The sequence below is a fragment of the Amblyraja radiata genome, chromosome 19 (genome assembly GCF_010909765.2).
Source record: "Amblyraja radiata isolate CabotCenter1 chromosome 19, sAmbRad1.1.pri, whole genome shotgun sequence".
In the NCBI taxonomy this organism is placed as follows: Eukaryota; Metazoa; Chordata; class Chondrichthyes; order Rajiformes; family Rajidae; genus Amblyraja; species Amblyraja radiata.
In genome coordinates this window covers 37,400,145-37,413,566 of record NC_045974.1, presented here as the reverse complement: position 1 = coordinate 37,413,566, position 13,422 = coordinate 37,400,145, and the positions used below count along the sequence as shown (strand labels likewise).

General features: G+C 40.2%; 1 protein-coding gene across 2 annotated transcripts in view; it reads right to left on the bottom strand.

Annotated features, from left to right (window-relative positions):
• Window positions 1–539: 539 nt before the first annotated feature.
• Window positions 540–13,422, bottom strand: part of cand1 (cullin associated and neddylation dissociated 1) — a 49,076-nt gene continuing 36,193 nt past the window's right edge. For both annotated transcript variants that reach the window (XM_033038263.1, XM_033038264.1), the window contains exons 11-15: window positions 6,410–6,505; window positions 4,535–4,704; window positions 4,267–4,431; window positions 3,721–3,828; window positions 540–2,526 (exon numbers count right to left, since the gene is read on the bottom strand). In XM_033038263.1, the coding sequence (XP_032894154.1) occupies window positions 2,302–2,526; window positions 3,721–3,828; window positions 4,267–4,431; window positions 4,535–4,704; window positions 6,410–6,505 (764 nt within the window). In that variant the 3' untranslated portion in view covers window positions 540–2,301. The remainder of the gene's footprint in view (window positions 2,527–3,720; window positions 3,829–4,266; window positions 4,432–4,534; window positions 4,705–6,409; window positions 6,506–13,422) is intronic.

Sequence of the window (13,422 nt, the reverse complement as noted above, 5' to 3'; positions counted from 1 at the left end):
TAAATGCTGTTGGCCTTTAAGTAACAGCAAACAAAAAAATTGAACCAAAGATATTTAGTCAAATGTTATAGCACCTAATAAAATGTATGAATTCTTATACACTAATTACATAACCACCCTAAAGAATTATGTCTGAGGATAAAAAATTCAAGCAAATAAACCAAATAAATTAATGACTATCACTGGCATTAAAGAGTGGTACTAAAGAACATAACTGTTACTTTACAGGCCATTAACCTCTGATGTGTACATAGCAGGTTACAGCAAACCAATACTATCTGTTTACCCTCCTCCCCACCTAAACATTATTGATCACCACAAATGCATTAAATAATATTTCAAACATTTGCTATAAAAAGTGTAAAGTACCAAAATCTGAGGCAAAGGTTACAAATTGTACGCATGAGCAAACATGAAATTTCAATCTACAGTGCAGAGATAAATGAATGAATCCATACACTAACCCTTAAATGGTATAAATATAATGTAAACCAAAGTAGGAACTGTAATTATGGATTAAGATCCCAGATGAACTGAAATTTACTTTCGATGTTGAATTTAATAATCACAACTTTGAGAATCAGATATTATATAACATCTATCCATGAAGGAAAAAACAAATAGCTTTGCTGCTAATGAATAGTTAGACAAAAAATGTTTTGCCATTATTGAAATAAGTTGTCTTAACTATTTAAAACAAACAAAAAGTCCATTTGATAGCAAAACAGAACTCAAATATTCAAGTTGGCCATTAGCTTATAGAATATGGCTATTTAATTTAAATTTCTTAATCAAGCATTTTACAGAGAGCCCTACCACTCAACATTAACACTGCAATGGAAACAATGGAACAATAACATTGGAGGAAATCTGCAATAAAAATGTAATCTCTAAACATAGATAAATTATGTACAGAAGGTGTAACAAATGATATCACCGAGGGAAATGCAACATTCTTAGAATTTGAGTATCTAAAGTCGAAATAAGAGCAGTGTGCTTTCCTTTATACCCCACAATTGTACCACACCCACAAAGGAACAAGCACACAGATAGTACATCATCCTCGTCAGTACCATCCAAAACCAGCAGCTTCTTAGATGTCATCTAGTCGTCTTTCTTAAATTCCAGTCCATTGCCTTCTTCCTCACCTATATTCCTGGTCAATTCTTTTAATCCTTTAAAAACCTACCTGGGAGGTTTTCTTACACAAAAAAAACAACTTCATATTCAAGTTGTTACCCGATCAAGTTAAGCGTAGCATTTTCACTTTATCCATTCATTGTAGCTTACAGAAATAACCAAGGTAAACTGATACATTACAAGGTGCTTGAACAACATGGATCAAAATAAAGGAACTCGGTCCATTTCAAAATAAACTGACAAGTGACTTCATTGTTCTGAGATGCAAGTTTTTGTTAAGCAAAATTTCTTTCAGGAATTTCTAAGTTAACATACAAAATGAAATATTTATCCAAATGTTGTGATCAGACTAAACAGACTTCTTGGCTCGGCCTTTGAGTTGGACCCAATACAGAATTTCCATGCAGATTTATTCTACTTAACTCGAAAATGGATTTTTAAATATATAAAATCAAAGAAAACAAAAATATCAAGGCTTACTGGTGCACAGAATAACATTTTTTGAATTCACGTCATGTATTCTGAACAAGAGATTTTACAGTACAATTTGGAATGTCTCATGGCGTATTGATACATCCATGGTAATAATAAGTGTTATTCCAAGAATTGGAAGTACAGTCTATGATTTAAGAACTGTCAACCATTTTAATATAACAAATCTCACAATGCAGTTATTTAACTATTGTTAAGCAAGCTGAAACAAAAACAGTGGAGATAAACAGATGTTTTTTCTTTTTTCCTTACAAAATATGTCAAACAATAAGGTGAATGGCATGAAGTTTCCTTAAAGAAAATCTTCCAGGATAAAGTTCAACATTTATATTTCAAGTTCATTCATTTAGCACATTAGTATATTTATTGCATACCTTACACAATCTACTTCTACAATTGTTTTACCTTTTAAAATACTGCTGAATTGGATGTGGTATGACAACGAAGTATCCTGTGTAATTTACATGTCTTTCCACTTTTAACTACAAGGTCTTTCTGGGTTAAACACTAAAAAAGCAACAATAAACAAAAACTAGAATTTCCATGAAACTAAAAATAAATTCATAAGCTTAAAGCTCAAAGTACAGACTTTTTTTTGCTTGTGTACTGACTGAGATTCCAGTGCATTACAACAATAAAATTAAAGTTTCCTTCTTTGGAAGAAAAGATTTAGGTAGTGTCCATCGACTCCAAACTAGTGGAAGACGAGTCCTTCTGAATGCTCTCGAAGATAGCTGCCAATTCAGGATTGGAGCTTATTTGAGATTGAAACTCACTCATGAGTGGACTTTTCTCTGCTTCTGGAATGGTCAATAATGCTGCAACTGCCCTCATTGCTGAGCGTTTCAGTTCATCTTGCTTCTCAAACTCTTGTTTCACCGAATTTGCTTTTACCTAATAGAACAAATCATTGCCGTTAAGTCTTTTGAACCTTCTCAGGAGAATCAGTTTTAAAAGTCAAAAGGTTAACTGTAGTGCAATATTATTCTGACTGAGCTTATACAAATAAATACCCTTCAGACTTAAGCACAAAAAAACCTGGTGTGACATAGCTACAGTCTCTCAGTTCTGTATGGGCTATCAAAAGTGTTGTTATTTGGATAGAATATTAAATTGAGGTAAGCTAGTGATTTACTCTAGGTATTTTGACCAATAGTTTCCTCCAATCAACAAAACTAAAACAATTATTGGTTATCATATTGTTTCTTTTGGGTGCTTGCTCTGCATAAATGGACAGCTACATTCACCAATTTACAATAATTCTAATTTACTTAATTGGCTGAAAGATGTTTTGTGGCATCATAAAGTGGTATAAATATAATTATTTTCAAAATGTAACGGTTTTACAATGTTTCTGAAATGTCAGTGGTACTTCTATTATAAAATATAAGATGACAAATTAATGTATGGGTTGGAGAGGAGGAATGATAGGAAGAGGGAGAAAAACAAGTAATAAACTGGCAACATTTCTATAGGTTATAGATGAAGCATTCTTGATTCTATTTGTAGAAAGAGTGTCAGTGTACATTTTGCTGAAGAGCATGCGTTAAAAGTCTAATCATCGCTTGTTCAGGTTTAAACTTTGACTGGAAGCTTTTAAAGTTTTAAGAAATAATTGTCCAGTCTGTCTCTTTGTGAAATTAAAGCCCTACCTGCATTTCATCAAAAAATAAAAAATATTAACTTTCTGGCACTAACTTCTAATCCAGTCAGTTTTCAAAAGCCTATGAACGGATAATATTCTACGTCATATTCTTAGTACAAAATGACTGGAAATTTTTAAAGACAAACACCAATTATGTACTAAGGAATCTTTCCAATGAAGGCCAGAAAAAAACATTTTATTCCAAGTTAACGAATGAGTTTCTCGGAAGAATATTTAAGTCACTGGACGTTTCGCTGTAGAGCAGTGATCAAAATGTCATTAGCTCAAAACAATGTTTATTTTAAGCATTATCAAAGCATTTTAGGTCAATGCAATTGACCAATACCCATGTTACAAAACTGTGCAAGAATACTAATACATTCATATACAGAAAAACTCAAATAATGTTCCTATCAGAGTATATGTTTGTACTACCAGCCTACCTTTGTTGTACATGTAGCACGTAAAGGTTCTACCAGTCTGTCCAACCTCTGCAGAACTGCACTTGGACAAAGAGTTGATAATCGTACTAACATCAAGAAAGTCAGCATCTGTCAGATTAAAAAAAAAGCTACGTTGCTAGTGTTCAACTTACATTTATTTGATTAACAAGCCTTCAACATGCCATTGGGTTACAAATAGATAGAAATTGTACACAAGTATAAATCCTGGTATTTTTAAAATGGCCATGACAGCAGCATTAATATTTGGCCATGATGATGAATAGTAATCTCACACTTGACCTCTAAATAGACATAATTTGAATGTATTTTAAGTGTCCCTGCATCAAGGATGTAAAGCAAAATAAGTTTTGGACACCTGATCTCTATTCTTCAATATGAGTTGAAAACTACGTCAGGAAACATTTTCAAAGGTTGACATAAATGTTTAACACTGGCGATAGCTCCAAAGTAAAAAAAGCCTGTGATTTTTCTTTTGAACAGTTGCTAATCATTATTAGATAACATAATTGAGAGTAAAGTTATTACCTTGATATCATAATGGTCCTTGAGCCCATCTTCAACATGGTTGAGGAATTCAAAAATGTCTAATCTGTCAAGACAGCTATCCAGAAGTGTGTACATGCATTCAAAAGCTGCTTTCCTGATATCTAGACCATCATCCACAGTGTGCTTGAATGGTCCCATTTCCACCTATCAAATGACAGAAACATGATAATTGGACCCAAGCCCAGAAGTGCAGATTTTATAAATCCATTGCAGGGTCATTTAAAATTGAAGCGTTTTATCTACAAACCTCTCTTATTAATTCCTTCCGAACTTTTGTTTCATTGTAAAGGTGAGGAAGAATGGTATCCAAGAGGTCCCTGATTAGTGATGGTTTATTATGTGCAGCTGAATTGAAAGTAACTAAAGCTACTCTTCTAACATTGAGATCCGGATCCTCCAATGTTTTTAGGAAATCGCCTGAAAGTGCAATTTGAACAAAAAGTGTATTATCTGGGAATCCTTATTTTAACATTGTAAAATCACGAATGCGCCATGCAACCATAAACCCCAATTTGAAATAGCCACGGGTACCTCCACCCACTCCTGGTATCTCTCCCAAGTCATCCTTTGTATCTATTACTAGACAGTGAGGAGACTAGTGCCAAGACCTCACCTGCAGTCAAATATTAGCTAATAATTGGACACAAGAAATTGCAGATGCCGGAAATTTGAACAAAAAAAGGCCCCACAGATGCTGCTTGGCCCGCTGAGATCTTCAAACCTAGTGTTTTTCTGTGCATTAACTAATAACCATTAACCAACTGAGATCTGCAGGAAGAACCATAACTTACATTTCCCCTATTCATGCTGGTTGGCACAGACTTGGTGGGCCTAAGGGCCTTATCCACGTGGTATCTCTAAACTAAACTATGGCACTGATATCTAATACAGCACCTTGATTGTTGCCAACCAACATCACTCAATGCAGTTGTCATCTGATTTAGATAAACCAGATAGGCCTTTAGGAAAGGTACACAAAAATGCTGGAGAAACTCAGCGGGTGCAGCAGCATCTATGGAGCGAATGAAATAGGTAACGTTTCGGGCCGAAACCCTTCTTCAGACTGATAGGGGGTGGCGGGGAGAAGGAAGGAAAAAGGAGGAGCCCGAGGGCTGGGGGATGGGAGGAGACAGCCCGAGGGCTGAGGAAGGGGAGGAGACAGCAAGGGCTAACAAAATTGGGAGAATTCAATGTTCATGCCCGCAGGATGCAGACGCCCCAAGCGGAATATGAGGTGCTGTTCCTCCAATTTCTGGTGTTGCTCACTCTGGCAATGGAGGAGACCCAGGACAGAGAGGTCGGATTGGGAATGGGAGGGGGAGTTGAAGTGCTGAGCCACCGGAAGGTCAGGTAGGTTCTTGCGGACCGAGCGGAGGTGTTCGGCGAAACGATCGTCCAACCTCCGCTTAGTCTCACCGATGTAGATCAGCTGACATCTAGAGCAGCGGATGCAGTAGATGAGGTTGGAGGAGATACAGGTGAACCTGTCGCACCTGGAACGACTGCTTGGGTCCTTGAATGGAGTCGAGGGGGGAGGTAAAGGGACAGGTGTTGCATTTCTTGCGGTTACAATGGAATGTGCCCGGGGAGGGGGTGGTACGGGAGGGAAGGGAAGAATTGACAAGGGAGTTGCGGAGGGAGCGGTCTTTGCGGAAGGCAGACATGGGGGGAGATGGGAAGATGTGGCGAGTGGTGGGGTCACGTTGGAGGTGGCGAAAATGACGGAGGATTATTTGTTGTATATGACGGCTGTGGGGTGAAAGGTGAGGACTAGGGGGACTCTGCCCATGTTGCGAGTGCGGGGATGGGGAGAGAGAGCAGTGTTGCGGGGTATGGAAGAGACCCTGGTGCGAGCCTCATCTATGGTGGAGGAGGGGAACTCCCGTTCCCTGAAGAATGAGGACATTTCAGATGCCCTGGTGTGGAAGAGCTGCTTTTCCAGTTGATGCTGCATCCATACAGACTTAATAGTGGGACTTTGCAGCCATTAAACACTCATATCCCCAGTGACCAACTTTGGTACTATTCTAAAGTGAAACAAATACAGAAATCTTTAAAACATTGGTTGTATTGAAGCATTGCAGAAAATACACAGCAAAAGAAAATCAAAAATGAAGTTTACCAATGCAGTTCTTCAACAGAGGATCTATTGGCTGCGGGTGATCAGAAATAGTAAACTTCACAGCTGTAACGACAGAGCTTCGAGCATAGGAAGACCCTATATGAGAGTTGTGAGATCAAAGAACATCATGAATGCTTAACAAAATGCTGTTTACTGTTGTTTTCTTGTATCTATTTGGATCAGACTTATTTTTTGTTGCCTCCCCAAAAATACTTAAAATTGCACTAGAAAAAAACGATTACATTCCATGAGCCGTAAAGTGAATTTTACTGGCTACCGGATGAGTAGGGTAGGTAGGGGACGAGGCGAGAAGGCCAGAATGGTGGAGACATATTGATGGAATCCCGGAGTTTGAAGGTTTGGCAGCTAAATGCACAGCTCCCAATAATGGAGCAACTAAATCCAAGGATGTTCCAGTGACCAGAATCAGAGGTGGATAATTGTTTACTTATTATAAAATCTGGGTGATGTTAGCAATGCTAATTGTGTTTGAGAAGCTTAATTGCCCTTGAGAAGTGGACTGTGATCCTATTTACTGAACTGCTGCACCCCAGCTGATGGGACTTCACATGATGCTGCTCAGAAGGTCTTACAGGGTTTACACATGTAGCTACCACATGCCAGTCAGTGGCGGTGAGAAGCTACGGTCGGTTGTAAAACCAATAGGCTGCTTTGTTGTACATGGTATCAAGCTTCTTTAATGCTGTTGTGCCTTAGTGATAATGACTTTGGGTAGACAGAATACCCTCACTGCAGGATACAGTGACTTGCACATGTAGACATGGTATTTCAAATACTTTTAAAGTTGAAAGTTGTTTTAAGGATAGAGGGGTTCAAAATTAAGCAGGGCTGAATTAATAGTTTTAAAATAAGCTTAATTTGGACCCAAAGGGTGTTACTGTTCATGGGCAAGTGACAATGACATACAAGATTATTAACATGACATATAACGTACAAGACAAGTGACATATAAGATTTTACTTCGGAGTCACGTGAGTGACTACGTGGAGAAGACCCCGTCCGTGCGCATGCGCGTCATATCGTCGTTCGCATGGCGGTAGCACCGGACTGGCAAGCATGTCATTGCTTGCCACCGGTAAGTTAAACTAAGAAAGTAAGGTTTCTATTTCTTACCTTTCTTAGATTTTGTGCAGGAACCTCTTTTACAGAGGTTTCCTGCCGGTATTTCGCGAGGCCGACGAGGGAACCAGTATAGCTGGTAAGTCGGGTCTGCGATTTTTATATGTATTAAAAACGCTGGGGAATATCCCAGTTATAGTCGCACTTATAACCATATAACAATTACAGCACGGAAACAGGCCATCTCGACCCTTCTAGTCCGTGCCGAACACGTATTCTCCCCTAGTCCCATATACCTGCGCTCAGACCATAACCCTCCATTCCTTTCCCGTCCATATAACTATCCAATTTATTTTTAAATGATAAAAACGAACCTGCCTCCACCACCTTCACTGGAAGCTCATTCCACACAGCCACCACTCTCTGAGTAAAGAAGTTCCCCCTCATGTTACCCCTAAACTTCTGTCCCTTAATTCTCAAGTCATGTCCCCTTGTTTGAATCTTCCCTACTCTCAGTGGGAAAAGCTTATCCACGTCAACTCTGTCTATCCCTCTCATCATTTTAAAGACCTCTATCAAGTCCCCCCTTAACCTTCTGCGCTCCAAAGAATAAAGCCCTAACTTGTTCAACCTTTCTCTGTAACTTAGTTGCTGAAACCCAGGCAACATTCTAGTAAATCTCCTCTGTACTCTCTCTATTTTGTTGACATCCTTCCTATAATTAGGCGACCAAAATTGTACCCCATACTCCAGAATTGGCCTCACCAATGCCTTGTACAATTTTAACATTACATCCCAACTTCTATACTCAATGCTCTGATTATAAAGGCCAGCACACCAAAAGCTTTCTTTACCACCCTATCTACATGAGATTCCACTTTCAGGGAACTGTGCACAGTTATTCCCAGATCCCTCTGTTCACCTGCATTCTTCAATTCCCTACCATTTACCATGTACGTCCTATTTTGATTTGTCCTGCCAAGATGTAGCACCTCACACTTATCAGCATTAAACTCCATCTGCCATCTTTCAGTCCACTCTTCCAACTGGCATAAATCTCTCTGTAGACTTTGAAAATCTACTTCATTATCCACAACCCCACCTATCTTAGTATCATCTGCATACTTACTAATCCAATTTACCACACCATCATCCAGATCATTGATGTACATGACAAACAACAGTGGACCCAACACAGATCCCTGTGGCACCCCACTAGTCACTGGCCTCCAACCTGACAAACAACCATCCACCATTACTCTCTGGCATCTCCCATTCAGCCACTGTTGGATCCATCTTGCTACTCCACCATTAATACCCAACCATTGAACCTTCTTAACCAACCTTCCATGAGGAACCTTGTCAAAGGCCTTACTGAAGTCTATATATACAACATCCACTGCTTTACCCTCATCAATTTCCTGAGTAACCTCTTCAAAAAATTCAAGATTAGTCAAACATGACCTTCCAGGCACAAATCCATGTTGACTGTTCCTAATCAGACCCTGTTTATCCAGATGCTTATATATATTATCTCTAAGTATCCTTTCCATTAATTTGCCCACCACTGACATCAAACTAACAGGTCTATAATTGCTAGGTTTACTCTTAGACCCCTTTTTAAACAATGGAACAACATGCGCAGTACGCCAATCCTCCGGCACTATTCCCGTTTCTAATGACATTTGAAATATTTCTGTCATAGCCCCTGATATTTCTACACTAACTTCCCTCAATGTCCTAGGGAATATCTTAGATTTGCTGAGTGCTAGAGACCCGGGTAATTACGGGTATTTTTAAATTAAAATATTATTCTCAGAGGAGTGGGTTCCTCTGGAGGCTCCGTTTAAAGAATGGTTAGCCCTATTACCGTGAGGGTTCCCCACCGATAATATATATAAATGGTGGGGTTCCCTGATATAGTGGGGTAAAACCGTTCAGACGGTCAACCCTAAATACCGGTAGGGTTTCCCTCCGGTAATAGATATGGGGTTCCCCGATATGGGGGGGAAAACCGATTAGGCGGTCAGCCCCAGTACCGGCAGGGTTCCTCTCCGGTAAAATATACAAATGCTGACGTTTCCAGGGTAGGGAAATCATTAGCAATACGGTTTCCAGACTACAGTGGTCCCCATGATATGGGATCAAAACTAACCTCAAAGGCCAGCATTAGTGCTGGGAGGGTTCCCCTCCAAGTAAGTTATAAAAATCTTTGTTTTGAGGTTGGTTAGGATGGGAATTATAATGGAAAAGATGCTCCATTTAGACACACTAGCAAGTGTGTATGCATGGCTATGGAGGAGTCTGCACCAGCAGCACCTTGGAACAGGGCTGCTTATTTGAATGCCTAGTCTATGGCAGCGTGGGCCTATGTGAGAGCCCGCGCCAGCACGCCTTGGTATAGAGCTGCTTGATGCCTAGTATATGGCAGCGTGGGCCTGTGGGAGAGCCCGCGCCAGCAGCACCTTGGAACAGGGCTGTTTGACGCCTAGTCTATGGCAGCGTGGGTCTATGGTAAAGCCTGCACCAGCAGCGCCTTGGAACAAGGCTGCTTGACGCTTAGTCTATGGCAGCGTGGGCCTATGGGAGAGCTCAAGCCAGCAGCACCTTGAGATAGGGCTGTTTGATGCCTAGTCTGTAGCAGCGCGGGCCTATAGGAGTGCCCACGCCAGCAGCACCTTGAGATAGGGCTGCTTAAAATGCATGCAGTCTATGGCAGCGCAGGCCTATGGTAGAGCCAGCGCCAGCAGCACCTTTGGACAGGGCTGTTTCATTGTTGATGCCTAGGCTAAAGGCAGCGTTGGCCTATAGAAGAGCCAGCGCCAGCAGCGCCTTGTAACAGGGCTGCTTAAAGTATATGCCTAGTCTTTGGCAGCGTAGGCCTATGGAAGAGCCAGCGCCAGCAGCACCTTTTTTGACAAGGCTGCTTCATGTTGATGCCTAGACTAATAACAGCGTTTGGCCTATGAGAGAGTCAGCGCCAGCAACACCTTATAACAGGGCTGCTTCAAATGCATGCCTATTCCATGGTGGTATAGGCTTATGTTAGAGCCAGCACCAGCAGCACCTTATAACAGGGCTGCTTTATATTTCCCTCTAGGGGAAGGAGCAAGGGTTTATGGAAAAGCCCGTGTCAGTAGCGCCTTGTAATAGGGCTACTTAATGTGTCTCTTTTATAGAGCAGGGAGCATGCCGGGTCAGTATAAATCTGATGCCGAGGTTGAGCTACGGAGCATATCCAAGGGACAGGGCACGTGTCTAAAGTACCATGCCTGGCAGAAAGGTTGCCATCCCAACACAGGCATTAAAAACAGCTGCTGAATCTACTATTCAGGTAAAACCCATTTCACAGTGAGAACCTGGAGAACAAAGCAAACTGTTGGACCAGTCAAGGCCAACAACGGGCAAAGCCTCATTTGCATCAGCAGTAAGCGGTTCACTGAAGCTGGTTGCAGCATTAATGCAGCCAAGAGGCTCCATATATTCTGCAACTAAAGAACACTTACAAGTTGGCAAGATTTACACTTGTTGGAATTGGGCCAGAATTGTGTTTAAGGCAGGCTCATTATTATGACCAGGATTGCCTTCAAAACAGGCCTGGTAAAATGGCCAGAGTTGTTTGCAACGCAGGTTGGGGCCAGAGAGAGTCTCGAAAATTGGGCCAGAGTTGTCATTTAAGACAGGCAATAAATGATGTAAGGAGTGGCCTGGTTATTATGGAAAATGGCTAATTAACAACTGATTTATAAGGTGTTCACATTTACAGGGATCATTTGTAGTCTCAAACTATTTAAGAGGTTGGGCTCTTCTATACAGTTGAATTCAGTTGTTACCAAATAGACTTGTTGGTCATTGGGATTTAGCTTTAGCTATTAATTGGCGTATGACGCAGCTCTGGGAAACATATTAGTCATAGAAATCTGTAATAGCCCTGTGGTTAGTATCAACCGCTAATCATTAAGACTAATTGGCAATATATAGCTGTGATTCAGCTGTGCAAGTGGGAGAATTGACATCATGCTAAATGGCAAAGTCTAAAGTGCCATGTAAGTCATTGTTAATATACTGACACTATTACTACTGCTGCTGCTGATAAATTCATTTCACTTGTACTTATGTGCAATGTGAGGAATAAAACTGTATTATTACATTATATTATACTAGCTGAAGCTACCAAAGCCACTATGATGTACAAACAGTAGGCAGCATTGTGCTAGCAGTTGGTCAGAAAATATTACAGTAATATGGCCTAACGTAGGATATTGCGAAGGTCATCTCCAGTTTGGATGTGGAGGAGATTTGCATGATTATCAATTCTTAAGTTATTGGTATAACTATTTATAGATCCTACATGCATTCGATGGAGGAAAAGAGTGATTGAGCAAATATGCTTATTTTTGCTTGTTCAATTTCAGGTTGATACACTATGATGGTGGCATATGTTGGTCACATGGGTGCAATCAAGTAAAAATAAAATAACCTGTAGTGCTTTAACTAATTTCATTTGCCACAGGTGTATTATAAAGTACAGATCATGACAACACAGAGTGGGTATTGGACCACATAGTATTGATGATTTAGGTTCAATGGAACACCGTATACTGATATGTTGCTGTCATGCTTATTTACAGGTGGGGAAAAAAAATGTGACATAAGAGTGGCGAAAGATACATTCTCGCTACAAGGAGGAGGAATGGTTTTATTTCCCTCCATTTTGCCTGGCCAGTCGGGTCTTCAAGTAAAGTCATCAAGATCCCGCTTTAGATTTCCTACTGTCTGATTGGTCTATGCAGCTTAAATTCCCGATTTGTCGGAATAATAAGACAGCCTTATAAGAGGCTATGGCTGGGGAAATCAGCCGTTGCATGTTAAAATAAATTTATGCTCTGCAGTATCTGAATTAGAATGCCCTACGGCTGGAGTTGGCACACTTACCCAAGTATGGGTTCACTCCAGAGTGCTGATATAGCACCAAAAAACAGTACATTTCTTTGCAGGAAATGGGAGGTGTTGTTTAATACTAATGTTCCATTTAAAATGGTACAAACTATGGACGTCTTGGAGTTCATTGTTAATTGGTCTTTGGACAATAATTTAAGTGATAAGGCCATTAATTGTGTCAATGTGTTTTCCCCATCATATTTACTACAGCAAATGGGACTCACTCTGTTGGTTCAACTCGGATATCAAGTTTGTAAAGATATCTTTAACAAAAGTTCCCAGGACAACTACAAGACAGTAAGGGATACTGACGTTGTGTTAACAATGTTTCTTAGAGGGCTCCAGTTACATTCTTAAGTCTGGCCGGCTCTCATAAGGTAGTTATCATACTGGCGCAGGGAGCGCAACAGGTGCCGTCGCTACATATTGCGAAGGGACAGGATGATTACATCTGTAAAGAAAATATAATATCTGATGTTATAATTACTTAAGCACAACAGAAGTGGTGTCAGGTCTGAGTATAGTTCAAGGCATACCCAGGGATCTTTGCCTATGTGAGGGTACACATATACAACTATATGTTAGGTCACCAAGAGTTTTAAGGCTCTGAACTTGCTATACTTGTTATTAAAAAAGAGAGAGAGAAAAAAGAAAAGAAAAACCATATCCGGTCAAACGATGCCCAGGGATAAAACGGTTCATCTGTGCAGGAGTAGATACTGTTTTCAGATCTCACTGCACCAGGGCTGCTGCAACATCGGCAGCAAGGGTTGTTTACGTTCCGTTGGATCACATCCTAACGGCTGTAGCATGGTAAAAAACGAATGGGTTCGTTTTTCCAAACATTTATAATAACCCAATGCCAGACCAAAGGTATTTGGCAACTCTATTTACATATTTTATTTATAGTACCACCCAGGAGGTGTTACTATGATTATTACTTCATTAATAGCAACAGCATGTTTTAAATCAATGTCTTGACTGTATGCATT